The sequence below is a fragment of the Benincasa hispida genome, chromosome 10, assembly GCF_027475165.1.
Source record: "Benincasa hispida cultivar pf3 chromosome 10, pf3_genome.v1.1, whole genome shotgun sequence".
NCBI lineage: Eukaryota > Viridiplantae > Streptophyta > Magnoliopsida > Cucurbitales > Cucurbitaceae > Benincasa > Benincasa hispida.
This window is the reverse complement of record NC_143487.1, coordinates 42,454,314-42,468,796: the sequence shown is the minus strand read 5'-3', so window position 1 is coordinate 42,468,796 and position 14,483 is coordinate 42,454,314. Positions and strand designations below refer to the sequence as shown.

The 14,483-nt window shown below is 35.6% G+C and overlaps 1 protein-coding gene across 5 annotated transcripts; it reads right to left on the bottom strand.

Annotated features, from left to right (window-relative positions):
* Positions 1 to 2,742: 2,742 nt before the first annotated feature.
* On the bottom strand, positions 2,743 to 12,667 carry BNS (bonsai). 5 transcript variants are annotated; one of them, XM_039044842.2, is made up of 6 exons: positions 12,412 to 12,667; positions 11,605 to 11,719; positions 11,457 to 11,510; positions 10,144 to 10,194; positions 4,109 to 4,182; positions 2,743 to 2,971 (listed from the first exon to the last, which is right to left on the bottom strand). In XM_039044842.2, exons 2-6 carry the CDS (start codon positions 11,678 to 11,680, stop codon positions 2,900 to 2,902), a joined length of 327 nt encoding a protein of 108 aa, XP_038900770.1. In that variant the 5' UTR covers positions 11,681 to 11,719; positions 12,412 to 12,667; the 3' UTR covers positions 2,743 to 2,899. The 5 variants fall into 5 exon arrangements, with proteins under 5 accessions (XP_038900770.1, XP_090161937.1, XP_038900773.1 ...); XM_090305811.1 differs by having other exon boundaries at positions 12,295 to 12,605; XM_039044845.2 differs by lacking the exon at positions 4,109 to 4,182.
* Between the last annotated feature and the right edge of the window lie 1,816 nt (positions 12,668 to 14,483).

Here is a 14,483-nt window from a genome sequence, read left to right as displayed (position 1 = left end):
ATGCTTTTTTCATAGTTTTTAACCCCTGGGTCCATTTTCGCGCTTTTTTGCGTCGGAAGGTTCGCGCACAAAAATTGGGCCTTGGGGCCCTAAGGGCCGTTTGGGCACTAAACGAGCTCTATTCCTAAAACCGTCTGTTAACTTTATGTGGAGACATAAGAGTGGATCAAGTTCAGTAAATAGCCTTAACGGTCTATAATATATGAATAAGGTTGGGTACCTTATTCTGATAACACTATTAGACGCAGTTCACTCTGTAGTTGTTGCAATTTGTTGTAAAGTGCTACAAACGAAGTGATTCTAATTCATTCATGTATTGACATGAGGAGTGAGGGCGTCCTATACAATGAGTTTGCATAAGATTGAACCAAAAATTAAGTCATTCTTACTTTATAATGTTGTTTACTGTTTAAGACTGACTATTTCAAGGCGATGATCTTGGTAACTTGACCTTAATCCTGAGCTAACTATGAATTTCTGTTTATTCAGGATTCTCCTTAGATTTTCATGGGTGAAGATTGACTCAACAACACCGGCTCAATAAGCCTCCCATTTCATGGGTAAGATCGGGTAGATAGTTGAGAACATAGGGTGTAAACGAAATTCACTCTTAAGCCTCCCATTTCAAGGGTAAGACCGGGTTGATAGCTGGGGACATAGGGTGTAAGACAGAACTCACTCTTACCCGCTTTTAAGGATAGTAAAGAGGTTGTTCCCTTAATTGTTGACTCTGGGTCTTGAACAAGGGGCCCTACCCTCCCATTGACCCCAGAGGGACTCGGTTTAGTGATTGGATCACAAACCAATTGTTCATTAGAAGATTAGTGAGACTTAAGGAGCAAGATATAATCTCGGGGGTAAAACAGCTTTTAACCCAGTCGTTATTACGAACAACCTATGAAGGGTTAACTTACTAATCATGGTTGTATCAGGTGGACATAATATATCTACAGTGAGGGGAGTGCAACTACTGGTTTTAGTGGAGTGACTCGGTAATTAACGAGTTGTGGTTAACTATGTTAAAGAGTTTAGCCGGTTAATCGCAGATCGTTGGAGCCCATGATCTGTAGGTCCATGAGGTTCCCCTATTAGCTCATATTGGACTAAACCTTAGAACAATGTGACGAACAAATTTAAAGTGTTCAAATTCAATTTTTGGAGCAAAGCGTTAAATATATACGATATAGGTAACCTAATGTTTAATTGTGAATTAAACATAAAGAGAGAGAAAATAAAAGATATTTAAATAAGATTTTAATATCAAGATTATGAATAGTGATTCATATTGATTGGGATTTTTGTTGGATTTAATATTAAATTAAATTAAATTGTTTAATTAATTATTTAATATTAATTTTATTTTAGAATTTATTATTAGAATTAATTTTGAAATTAAATGGAATTGGTCAAAATTGCATTAAAAGTCAAATTGTTGACTAAATAAAAAATGTAATAGAAGTTAAATTGTTGACCTTTGAAAGCTAGAAAGTCAAATTTGTTAGACTTTGGACTTTAAGAGTCAAACTTTGACTAAGTTAGTGAAAAGATCTAACATTTGTGAGTGAGAAATGTCAACTTTTGCATGGCTAAGTGTTGTCTTCATTTGAAGACACTTGTTCCACTAAATCCCACTTTTGGCCTTAAGAGAGTGTTTAATGAATTTTAAAACTTTTGACCTTAGTGGAAATTGATGAGATTATGTGATAATCTCATACCTTTTTTTCTCTCAAAGTTTTAGCCTTTTTCTTCTCCAAATTAGTCACTCACCAGATCCCACCATCACATTCTAAGGTCTGAATAAACTTTTATGTAATAAATAATAATTGATATTTTTATTCATTTTGTCTAAAATATATGTGATATTTTAGTTGCATTAACCAAAAACCAATAAACTTATCGTTGTAACTTAAACATGTATGTGGAGACATACAACAAGTGGATCATGTTTAAGTGATAACCTAAATTGTCTGTAGTATATAGATAAAGTTGGGTACCTTATCCTAGTGACACTACGAGTATGACCCACTTTGTAGATGTTACAATTGTTGTAAAGAGCTATAAATGATATGATCCTGATCATTGATGTATTAGACATGCGAGCGAGGATATTCTATATAAAGGAGTTTGTATAAGACTAGACAACGAAATATTTAGTCCTATTATATAACATCGTTCATAATAGAGACTTTCATTTCACTATGATGACCATAGGTAACATGACTTTAATCTTGAGTGAGTTGTGCCTATGAGGGCAGTCCGTTGATTTGTATAGGTGAGAGTGGCTAGATTACCGACAAAGGGTTTCGTTTGATTGGGAAGCTGAGAACACAGCTACACAAGATAGAATTTACTCCTTCCCCGAAGTAGAGGTAAATAGATAAATTTATTCTTTAAGGTTAATTACGGGTCTTGAACAATGTGGCATCACACCCTCTCCTGGCTCGAGAGGGCTTTACTCATAGTAGGACTATGATCTATTGTTCATTAGAGGGATCAGTGGTGCTTGAGTTAAATGAGTTAGTGGTAACTACAGGGGCAAAACGGTAATTTGACCCAACTGTACTTACGAACAATTTGTAAAAGGTCATCGTACTGTTGATTGGTTATATCCAATGGACACAGAAATATATCTTGTAACGACCCGACCCTTAGGACTCAAGCTAGGCCATTACTAAACACACAAATGCATGGAACTTAAAACGACATCATTTTTATAATAAAATAAATGCTAAATAAATAAGGTAGCTTAAATGATTTTCATTAAATCCAAATAATAAATTCAAATGATAGAGTACCAAAAAGTCATAAAAGAAAATAAATAAGTCTGAAAACAAATCTCAACACTAAGTTCCAAATACCAAAACTGAAAGTGAATAAAAAAAAGAACATAAAGGAAAACTTAAAACATGAGCGGAAGCTTAAAACTAGTCCCATTGGCTCGACCTGGATTCCGCTTGTCATTCGCTCTTACCTGAAACATTAACATGAAAAATGATGAGTATAAAATATTCAGTAAGTAACCCCACTCTTACCTGAAACATTAACATGAAAAATGATGAGTATAAAATTCCCAGTAAGTAACCGTACTACTGGGGTCAGGTTAGGCATCTATGTCCTTTAGATGCCTACATCTGGCAGAACGTAAACACTCTCTTAGTCCTACACATACATACATGAATAACTGAATTTCATCCTACTATAGTCAAGTATACCCACTACCTCTAGTAAGTCTTATAGGACCCACAACCTTTGTGAACCCCTAAAGAGACACCACCTGTAGTGAATCCCGAAGGAAACACAACCTCTGGTGAATCCCGAAGGAAAGCGACACCTCTAGTGAATTTCGAAAGAAACATAACCTCTGGTGAATCTCGAAGAAAAGCACCACCTCTAGTGAATTCCGAAGGAAACACAATCTCTGGTGGATTCCGAAGGAAACCACCACCTTTAGTGAATCCCAAAGGACACACAACCTTTGGTGAATCCTAAAGGAAAGCACCACCTCTAGTGAATCCCGAAGGAAACACAACCTCTGGTGGATCCCGAAGGAAACCACCGCCTCTAGTGAATTTCGAAGGACACATAATCTCTAGTGGGCATCTAACTAATCAATGAGGACACTATCACGATCCCAACATCACAAGTATCATAACATGGTTCTATAACATACATATACATCTCATCATCATGGTTCTACAACATACATATACATCTCGTTATCCTAGTCCCATAACATACGTATACATCTCATCATCATGGTTCTATAACACACATAGATTTCATCATCATAGCTCTATAACATACATATACATCTCATCATCCTCAGATTCAGCAGGATCTCCAACAATAATAATATACTCAAATCATGCTAGCATTCAAACATCTCTATGCGCATCCAGTCTTTTAAACCCTCATGCAAACAAGGCATACATAAACATCAAACCATCAACATATCCTCAGTAAATCATAATTATCAATATCTGGCTCTAATCCTTTCAAACCTCAGTCAATGAAGGCATACATAAATATCATGTTAACTAATAATCCTCAATAAATCATAATTATCATTGCCTGGCACCAGGGCAGTTCTAGCAGTAAGATTACTTACCTCAGACTTAAGCCCAGAAATTAATCCAACAGTCAAACCCTCTTCTAGCTTCCCACCAAGTTTGGAATTTGAACCTAAGTCATGAGCTGAAGTTAGATTAAAGCTTTAGACCAAATTTCATACACCGATTTAGCCCAACAGCACCACATAGATCTACTCAAAATATGTTGGTCCAACAATCATCACAAGTCCACAAGCTCAACATGTTTCTGACCCAATCATAACCATTTTAGAATTAAAATCCATATGATAGTCCTAATGACAATCCAAAAGATTTAACAACCTCAAGGACTTGCCCAAATTTTCCAGTCAACTAAATTACACATATACAAAGGTCACCAAGGCCTAGTACTTACCAATCTTCACCTAAATCGCACTTCAATCCTTGTTGGACAATTCCTTCCAACCCTTCAAACATCAAAACCAAAATATTTGGGCCAAAGGAACTTGTTGGGTTTTCAAGATACAACAAGAAATGTTTCAAAGTGCTGGAGGCATAGTAATTGGAGTAAAAAATTTGGCTAAGTATCCAAACTATACCATGAGAATAAAAGTTGGATTCATACCATAAGAAAGCATGATGGGCACATAGGGTATTCAAGGGAGAGATTTTGGCTAAGTGTTAGACAACATAAGACACTACAAGTGGAGGAAACCCTAAAGAATGGGGTGTTGGACGCATAAATGGAGTGTTGGACGCATAGATGGGCATGTGAGCACATAGATGGACATATGCTTGGAGGAAAAGTAAGTCAAAAAGGACACATGGTTACACCTTTGAGTTTAAAAGAGAAAGTTATGCTTGAGAAGAAGATAAAAACCAAGGAAGAGGGAAGAAAAGGAAAGTTGGATGCATACAGTTAGGGTTCACGCATAGGGGACTTTGTGGAATCCATTTTGGATCTATGAGGAGTAAGATGGAAGCACAAGACAACCCCTTGGGAAAGAGTTATGCCAAGAAAGCCCAAGTACCCTAGTTGAACGCATACCTAGGAAGGAAAGAGTAGGATGGACACATACCCTAGTTATGAGCCAAAGAAAGAAGTTATGCTATGAGATGAGAGGCAAGTTGGTAGCATAGTTAGGGAACCATACGTCCAAAACCAAGGAACCATGTGTTAACCACTACATGGGCGCACAGAGGGAAGATTGTTGGACGCATAGAGTGGTTGGTGAAGCAACCATGTGCCCAACATAGCTATCATGGGTTGATTTGATCAAACTTGAAAAGTAAGGTCTGATTGACAACAAAATGGGGTACGTGACTCAATCAAGTGAAGTCTTGGCCGAGCCAAAAGATGAGGTGGGCATATAGTAGGACATGCAAAAGGTTAGAATGACATCTCAAGGAGGAGCTATGTGTTGGACTATACATGGTGAAGACACCTCAAGCTCACATGCAAGTAAGTGGTGGCGTGGAAGTAGGTGGTGGCTCAACGTGGTGAAGACACTCAAATGGGGAGGTGTCATGTGTTGATGGCATAGGAAGGATGGCGAAGACACTTTTAAGAGCTATAAATACCTCAGGAGAACTTCATTTCAACTCACAACTCAATTTCCCTCAAAGAAGACTCAAAAGAAGAAAGTTTATGAGAATTAGGGTTTCGGGGAGAGGCTATGCATTGATGAGGGAATGCCATGCGTTGACCATGATGCCATGCGACCAACTAAATCTGAAATTGAGTTGAGAAGGTAGACCATGCGCCCAAATTTATACTAAACATGTCATTCACTGAGCTTTCCCAACTCATGTTTTCCAAATGGTTTGTTCCCTCCTCCCCTCAGGCAGCGTAAGAGTGAAGAGTGCTGCTAAGGTCAAGGTCTGTCACACTATAACCACGTTTCTGGGTTAAGGTCTGCTTTTAAGAGTTCTCTAGCCTAAGAGTAGCATTATCTAAGTTGAGTCTAGAATTGTATAAATATTATAACGGTTTGATGCTAAAATAATTAACCAGAGAGTTGTTGTTATTTCATACCTTAGCTAAAGGGTTGTTGTAATATAGATCCAAGATGGACAGTAGTTATCAAAGTACAGTTCGAGATGTGTTTGGTAAGTGCAAGGTGATGGATAACAGGTATTATATAAGGGTGATGTTTGTTATCTCCAAGCCTTCTTTCGGGTGTAAGAGGTAAGTTTAAGAGGGGTGTGACAGGTGTAAAGTTGTTTTGTTTGAGTTCATACGTCTGTGTTTGAGGTGCAAAGTTATTTTGTTTGAGTTCATATATATGTGTTTGAGGTGTAGAGCTAAGATCATATGTTAGGGTATTTATTCCAGTTTTTTGAACTCTAAATAAATTACTTTTATGATATCTATATATATATAAATATATTTTCTTAAAACAATTTTTTCAGATTAATTAATTTGCCCATCTTTCTTGAAAAAAATATGGATAGTCGATTTGTAAGATTTCATTTTTCAAAGTACACATGAAAGATTGAACTTTGGATCCTAATCTTGAAAAGTGTGATTTATGGTTTAATTTTGGAAGAATCATTTCAAATATTCTTCTTAAACAAAACTCTATCTCCTGAATCTGTTTTCCCCCTACTCAGTAATAAATGAACAAACTACAATTAATAATACATATACAAACTTAATCAAACAAATGGAGTTCAGTCAACAAACACAAAAAGGAAGATATGTTTGGTGGCCCATTAAATAAGGAAATTAATAATAATGGAAAAAATAAAGAAACTACATCAAGGTGAAGTAAATGTGAAAATTTAAATAGGCAAATGGATTGGGAAAGAACATGGAAAATTTAAATGATGGAGAGCATGGAACATTTAAATAGGCAAATGGATATGAACGAGAAGATAGAATCAAACGCATGCCAGAAAAGAGTATGAAAAAGATATCAATGGAAAATGGAAAATGTAGAAATATATACATACCATGAAGTAGAAACTCAGAAGAACTCTGATAGGAAATTATAATATACAAATGTTTCAAAATATAGGAGTATATACATTTCATGAGACTGGTTCTCAGATCTTCATTGAAGCGGCAAAGGTGAAGAGATTTCAAAGGGTCGGAAGAACAAAGAACGAAAAAATCAACATATTTGAGAACGAAGGATATATAGACCTCCCCCCACCAATTTTCTATTCAGACACCATCGACCCCTACCATGGATTTTCAACACCCTTCACAATGTCCTAAATTAACACAATCCAATAAACTAATTATGTGAGTGGTAGACTATGTTAAATGGACAGTTCTTTGATTTGCCTTTCCTAAAAGATATGTTTTTTCATTCCCTCCTTCCAAAAAGATGATGGATCCCACAATTCAGATTCTTGCTTGAGAATAATAAGGTAGCCAAGTGATTATGTCAATTCCATTGGTAGCATTAGTGTTTGTTTGAAATTCGTGGGGTTGGAGGAAATTCGTAGAGTGAAGAAACTATTTGAAGAAAGTCTGTAAGGGTAAGTTTCTCATCTATTTGTGTTAATTTCAAGCATCTTTAGATGTATGTCTTCTTTGTTATTCTGTAAAGTTGAAATAAATTCAATGGCATCGACATTTGTACACTTCCACAGGTGTTCGATCCCTTCACATTTGACCCTAACAAACCGAAAGAAAGAACGATGGTGAATGAGGGGAAGGTTGAAGAAATCGGCAACGATCGGAGAAAGGAAACCCTTGTCGAAGAATCGAGTGAGAGGCATTAGGGTTTCAACTGAAACGTCCGTAGAGTCAAGAGAGAGGAATGAGGGCGTACATGTGGGTGAAAAATATGTGGGACTTAATATGTTACTCGACCAAGTGGGGGAGATGGGTTAAAAAACCCCTTAAAGGTATTTTTGAAATTTAAAGATATTTTTTAAACAAAACATTTACAATTTCTATCCAAAACTAAATATTTTTTAATTCTTTTTGGAAGCTTTTAGAAGTTCAATAGTATTTTGGTATAAAGTTGAAAGACATTTTTTTATATAACCAGAACTTTCTTTATTTACTTCTGTCTTCAAACCGTAACTTTTGCCACATTCTTTCTGCCTTTTTATTTCCCAAATCTACTTGAGATAGAAAGGGGGGAAATTCACAAATTCAAAATTTCAACAATCTCACCTTCCAAAATTTTATTGATAAATGGATTTTTACCCAAAACCGACCCATTGATTTGAAACTAAATATATTTTTAAAATATTTTATTCAATGAATTCTCACCAAAAGTACAAATCTTTTATTTGATTTGAGTAATTAATAAATTCTCAAAGGAAACCAAATATTTGATTTAATGGACTCTCCCCAAAATCTCAAATATTAGATCTGATTAAATGATTGTGTTGATGTATTTAAAAGTACTTCCATTTATATTTTTTTCTCTCGAAAGTTTTAAGGAGAAAAAAGTTGTAGTTAAATCTACGCTAAATATATTTATGACGCATCAATTGCAAATCAAACATTATGGTTTCACAAATTGTTGGATAATTTTGAACCTACAATAAGTTTTGAAATTACAAGATTGCTAGCACCTTCAATCTGGTACAACATGTAGAACAAACACATCAAAGCCAAAGTAGTATTTGTTGAATGAAGCAAAGAAAGAAAGAGAGAAGCCACATTCAAGTTAATTTATTTTGTAGTCTGAACTCGATGACGTTCTCAAAAGGAATGTCACATAGAGAGTTTTTATTTATGCACCCCATACTATGTGTGACAAAGAAAAACCTCAAGAAGCAACGTTGAGATTTGAGGTTTTTCCATTTAATAAAAAATGAAGATGATACTAAAAAAATGTGGGTAAATAAACATATATTTCAAAAACAAGAAACTAAAACTAAAATCCTTATCAAACTAGTCTTTATAAATTAGAATTTACATGAAGTATGATTGAAGATTTTATTTCCAATTTTTAAATTGTAATCACAAAATGAATTACTTTCATGCCAAATATTTTATTTGTTCCTTGTTAAACAAATCAACCATGAAAGTTCTAGTTTACATTTTATTTTAGCCATTGTATTTTGTGTGCTCCTAAACTTTAAAACTGCCAGTCTCAAGGCAAAATGAAAATGGTAACTTAGTCAATCTAAAAATCTAAGACAAAAATGCTTGCTCTTGCAATATCTCGTAGGTCAAAGAGAAAGCAACAGAAAGCTCACCTAGCACTTTCCTCACTTTTTTTTTTTGCTTTTATTGGGTTTCGACAGTTGCACGAGTGGAGATCAAACCACAAACCTTAGAGATGATAATTGAAGTCTTACACAAACTATGCTCAAAATCAACTTCCCTTTCCTCCTCTTCTGGCTCTGGACTGGCAAGAAAGAATGGAAAAATATATTCTCTATTTTCCACTCCTTGCATTTTTGTACAATTCTCGTATGTAATAAAGTTTTTTCATAACTTTTTTTTCACATATTTGTTCGAGTTGCATCCTTTTTCAACCTCACCTAGTAATATAAACTCCAAAGCTCCTGTCTATTTCACTATTAATACTTGGCGTCTACATTATATTAGAGCTACCTCAGAAATCACATCAGTAATTCATTAACTTATTGACACAAAATCTATGTTTGGATTGAGCATTTTGGGCCCAATATGCATTATTAAACTCATTCCGCTCTCACAGTTTTTAATCCAACTCTCTTTCCCACCATTTTCATGCTTCACGATCCCATTTCCATTCTGTCCTTGATTCCTCACTCATTTCAACACTCCTCTGATTTCCAGTAATCCTGATTATATTCTAGCCTCACAAACAACCCCTAAAGTCTTTCAAATAGAATTGGACATGGATCTCATAATAATAAACAATATTTCAGTCTGTCTCCACACAACAAATTACAAAAGAGAGCAGCAAATCCATCAATAGTCTTAACCGACTGCCACGAACATGTACATAGTTTCTTTTGCCACAAAGGAACGCTTTCTACATAGATCTTTAACATCTACAGCATGGATTTTAATGAAATCTGAAAATCTACAATGCGAATACAGCAAGAGAATATGATCATAAAATTTCTAACTTGAAGCAAATCTCTTGAAAACAGACCATCCTTAGTTAGGAAAAGGTTCATTGGTTACCTAGGGCAAGATCATGCCAGGTATCGGTATCAACTGGCTGAGCCTCCTGATCTGCACAGAAGTCCAGAGGCAAAAGAGATAAAAAATGAATTCTCCTGCAAATTGCTACAATTGGCAAACCAAAAATAGAAAGAAAAAACTAATCGATTTGCATATTATTTGGTATTGAATAGTGTTTTTTAAGTGAAAGATGCGCTTTAAGGTGTCAACACCATAGATGGCAGAAAGACGAAGAAATGACGAAGAAATAAAACAAAGAAGTATCAGGAAAGTGGGGAATTTGGAAGCCCAAAAAAATATTTTCATTTTTAAGATACGTACCTAAACAAAATTAAAATTACAGTGAAGGCCTTCCAGTTGGCACAAGCAGTGGTTAGCAATAATTACAACAAAAACTTATGACTTGAGACGGTAAGAAGTAGAGACAAAAACAACTTTCCTCAGCTCTTCAGTGCTTCTAACAAAGTGATTAAAGATCCGTATATTACTTCCTATCCACAATTTTCACTACTGCATAATAACTATTAAGCCACAAGACAGAAAGAAGAAGAAAATATATTAATAGGCTGAACATTCAAAAGGTGAAAATAAAGAGAAAAAATAAGGCTAGAGGAATGAATGGCTGCCTTGAGCTTGAGCCTTGAGGTGTAAAACAAGAATTAAAGGGCTTGAGGGCATTGAGATTGGAGGGGTGGTAGTAAGGACTTATGATGTTGGGAGATACCTTCGAAATCTAGGATACAAAATTTTTGGTTGTAAAATTAATAAATTAAAAGCTTTTGTTGTCTCTTAGTGCTAGCTTAATCAGCCTTTGAAAAATCTAGGATACAAATTTTCAGCTGCCATTTCACCTTCAAGTATTACATTTAACTTTGAAGCATCTTGAACCATCATGGGTTGACCTAGTGGTAAATAAAGGGTATGGAATTTGATAAAAGGCTAAGGGGAAATGGGTTCAATCCATGGTGACCACATACTTAGGATTTAATATCCTACGAATTTCCTTGAGACCCAAATGTTGTAGGGTCTAGCGGGTAGTCCTATGAGATTAGTCGAGCAGCGCATAAATTGGTCCGGAGATTCACGGATATAAAAAAAAAAAAAAAAAGAAAAGAAAGAAAGAAAGAAAAAGATTTGTAGCATCTTGCTTTCCATTCCTCAAAGTTATGAAAACACTATCAAAAGCATTGCAAACTCATTGATTCTTGACATAGGAACTCCATTTACCAAATTTAATATCGAGTGCAAAAACATGCTTCATTTTAGAATGTGTTATCAAAATTGAACCTTGAGTTATAAGTTAGGAGACATACTTGAGTCCTCGGTGTCATCAGGCCGAACAACCAGCACGGGAGGGAGTAGAAGATCTATGATAATGATAGAACAACTACATTAAATAAGCAATGGATAGCTTGTTACAATTGATTTCTTGACTATAGAGAAATGAAGGCTGAGAATTACCATCATGAGGGAGTGTGTCTCTCATCCATTCTTCATCTAGAATGTCTATCAATATACCCAGACTAAGTTCTGCCATTGGTGTTTTCTTGTTAAGGGAGATTCTAAAACCCAATATCTGAAATTTCAGATAGATAAGTTGTTAACAAAGGCTCCAAAACTATGACACAGAAAACGTATAAATCACTAGGAGACGATATCAAATATACAATAGAGATTCAGTTCTACAAATGCTCAACGAAGAAGAAATTCTGGATAAAGAAATGCAATAGCCAACAAGTTAGTCCACACAAAGAAAGAGAAAGGCTATCATATATGCAGAGTAAATCAATAAACGAACTCAAATGTAATACTTGAGGGCGAAATGGCAGGTACGAACATCATCTGGGATGTGTATATGACAGCATTTCAACATCAACAAAGGCTGATTAAGTAATAGAAAACGCAAATTCGTTCTCAGTGTTTGCACTCCTTAATTTCAAATTTTCAAGCAAACTAATCATAGTGGAAACCAGATAGTGAAACCAAGATCCAATTAGTTCATACATCTATTGAGCAAGATAAAAGACCTCAATGATCATTTATTGCTGCAAACAGCGAAAGGGCTACGACACGTTTAAGATCTGAAGACTTGCAATAAGAGAACTATTTGCGACAGAGAACAAGTAATCAGGAGAAAACAAAGAAATTTACCGGGAAAGGGCTAATGGCGTTAGAAGCAGACTGTGAAGGAGATGCAGAATGGAAGAGAGAAAGACACAGAGAACTGATAAACAGAGAGTGAGGGAGAAGGAAGAGAGAGAATCAGACCTTCGAACCGTGGGAAAAATAACGATTCTAGCCCCTGTAGACGATTCCGGCGGACCCCTTGCCGTCGGAGCAGCTGGCAGACAAGACTTCACAGACGCAGTTTGGACTGTCTACGGCTGGTGATGATGATCGTTTAATGGGGGAGCCTTCTCTCCGTTTTCCTCGTTAATAAATATTAGGAAAAAAAAACAAAAGGGGTGTATGGCTCACCCATAGCTAAGTACACGAAAATTACTAACTCAATATTTAGGCTACCACCTTAGACAGGGATAGAGTTGTTATTTTGACCAACTCACTCTAACTAACCCAACTCTCCCTTCAATATTTTCGATGGTTATACTCGTCGGCCACCGTTCACGACTACCGTTGCCACACTCCAACGACATATTTTAGGACCAACTCTGATGATCACCTTTGCGTGCCTAACTCCAGTGACTAACTTCGACTCTGACAACCACCTCGGACAAATACCACTTCCGATGATCAACTCCAATAACTATCTATGATAATATTCATCTTAAACAACCACCTCCAACAAATACTACCTCTAATGATCAACTTTGGCAACCAACTCCAACGATCACCTCGGATGAACTTCGAACTCTGGCAACTACATCCGACGATCAACTCTAGACTCCAAAAACCACCTTCGATGTTCTAACTTTGATGACAACCACCTATGACGATATTCACCTCAGGCAACCAGCTCCAACAAAGACCACCTCTAATGATCAATTCAGCAATGACCATCTTAAACACCTAATTTCGACGATCACCTCGAACGAACTTTGGGTTTTGGTGACCATTTTTTATGAAAACCACCTTTAATAATCAATTTTGACAAAAATCACCTCTAATGATCAACTCCGACGATAACCACCTATGTCGACATTCACCTCAAGCTACCAACTTCAGGAAAGATCACCTTTAATGATCAACTTTGACAATGACCACCTCTAGCAACCAACTTTCAAAACCACCTCTAGCTGCCAACTCCAGCGATCACCTCGGGTGACTAACTCCAATGATCATCTCGGGTGACCAACTCCAACCAACAACTTCGTTGTTCATCTCCAATGACTAACTCAATTGATAATATACTAAAAGAAAAAACAAAAACAAAAAAACTCGAAGGGTGAAAGTGTGTTTAAATACAAATTGAAATCATTAGTTTAAAGTGTTTAATAGTCATCTTTTATACTAATTTGATATAGATGTATTGTTTGAGGATGATTGAGTCATTCTTATAAACCTATATGTAACAAACAAGACTAACTGCTTCTTAATATTCCCACTACAGTCTAGTAAGAGGAATTGTTTGAACTTGGAAGGACTAACTAGTTCGACTATCTTAATGAATAATATTTTTATATGTATGAGATTGACTCATTGTTAGCGATGTTTATATTTTTTTTTTTATGAACATGTAAATAAACCATTGATGCCACCCCTGATTTTTGTGCATGTTCAGCTCATACATTTCACTACCGATAAATATGTTGAAGGTTGTTGATTATATAAATAAAAATACATTGTCTAAATTAAGGCCACATTTATCTCAGGCCAAAGCTAATAAATCAATGATAATTTGAAAAGGGGCCCCCATTTAATTACCTTTGATGTTGTTTAGTTGTATCATGCATCCATACTGGCACATGGGGTCTATTTCCAAATATGTAATAAAAAAATGTAAATGGATCGATAAGCGGAGCGTGCTCAATCCAATTGGATATGCAAATTACATCATATCGTTATCGTTACTGTTACCGTTATAGTTATGGTTATTGTTCAAGAGAAAAAGTTGTGAATTTTGACACATTTATTGTTAACGTTACCGTTATCGTTACGGTTTGATCCTTAGAGATAACGATAATGGTAACAATAAATGTGTCTAAATTTAGAATTTTAAGTAAACACGATCAAAAGATATCCAATTATGTTTGTGATTCAAGCTCATTACAATTAATTCATCAATAGAATTCTATTACAATTACACTAATTTTTATTACTGTTTGGTAAACATGGCTTATGTGCAATACTTACATGTAGAAAATTGAAAATATATTTTATTT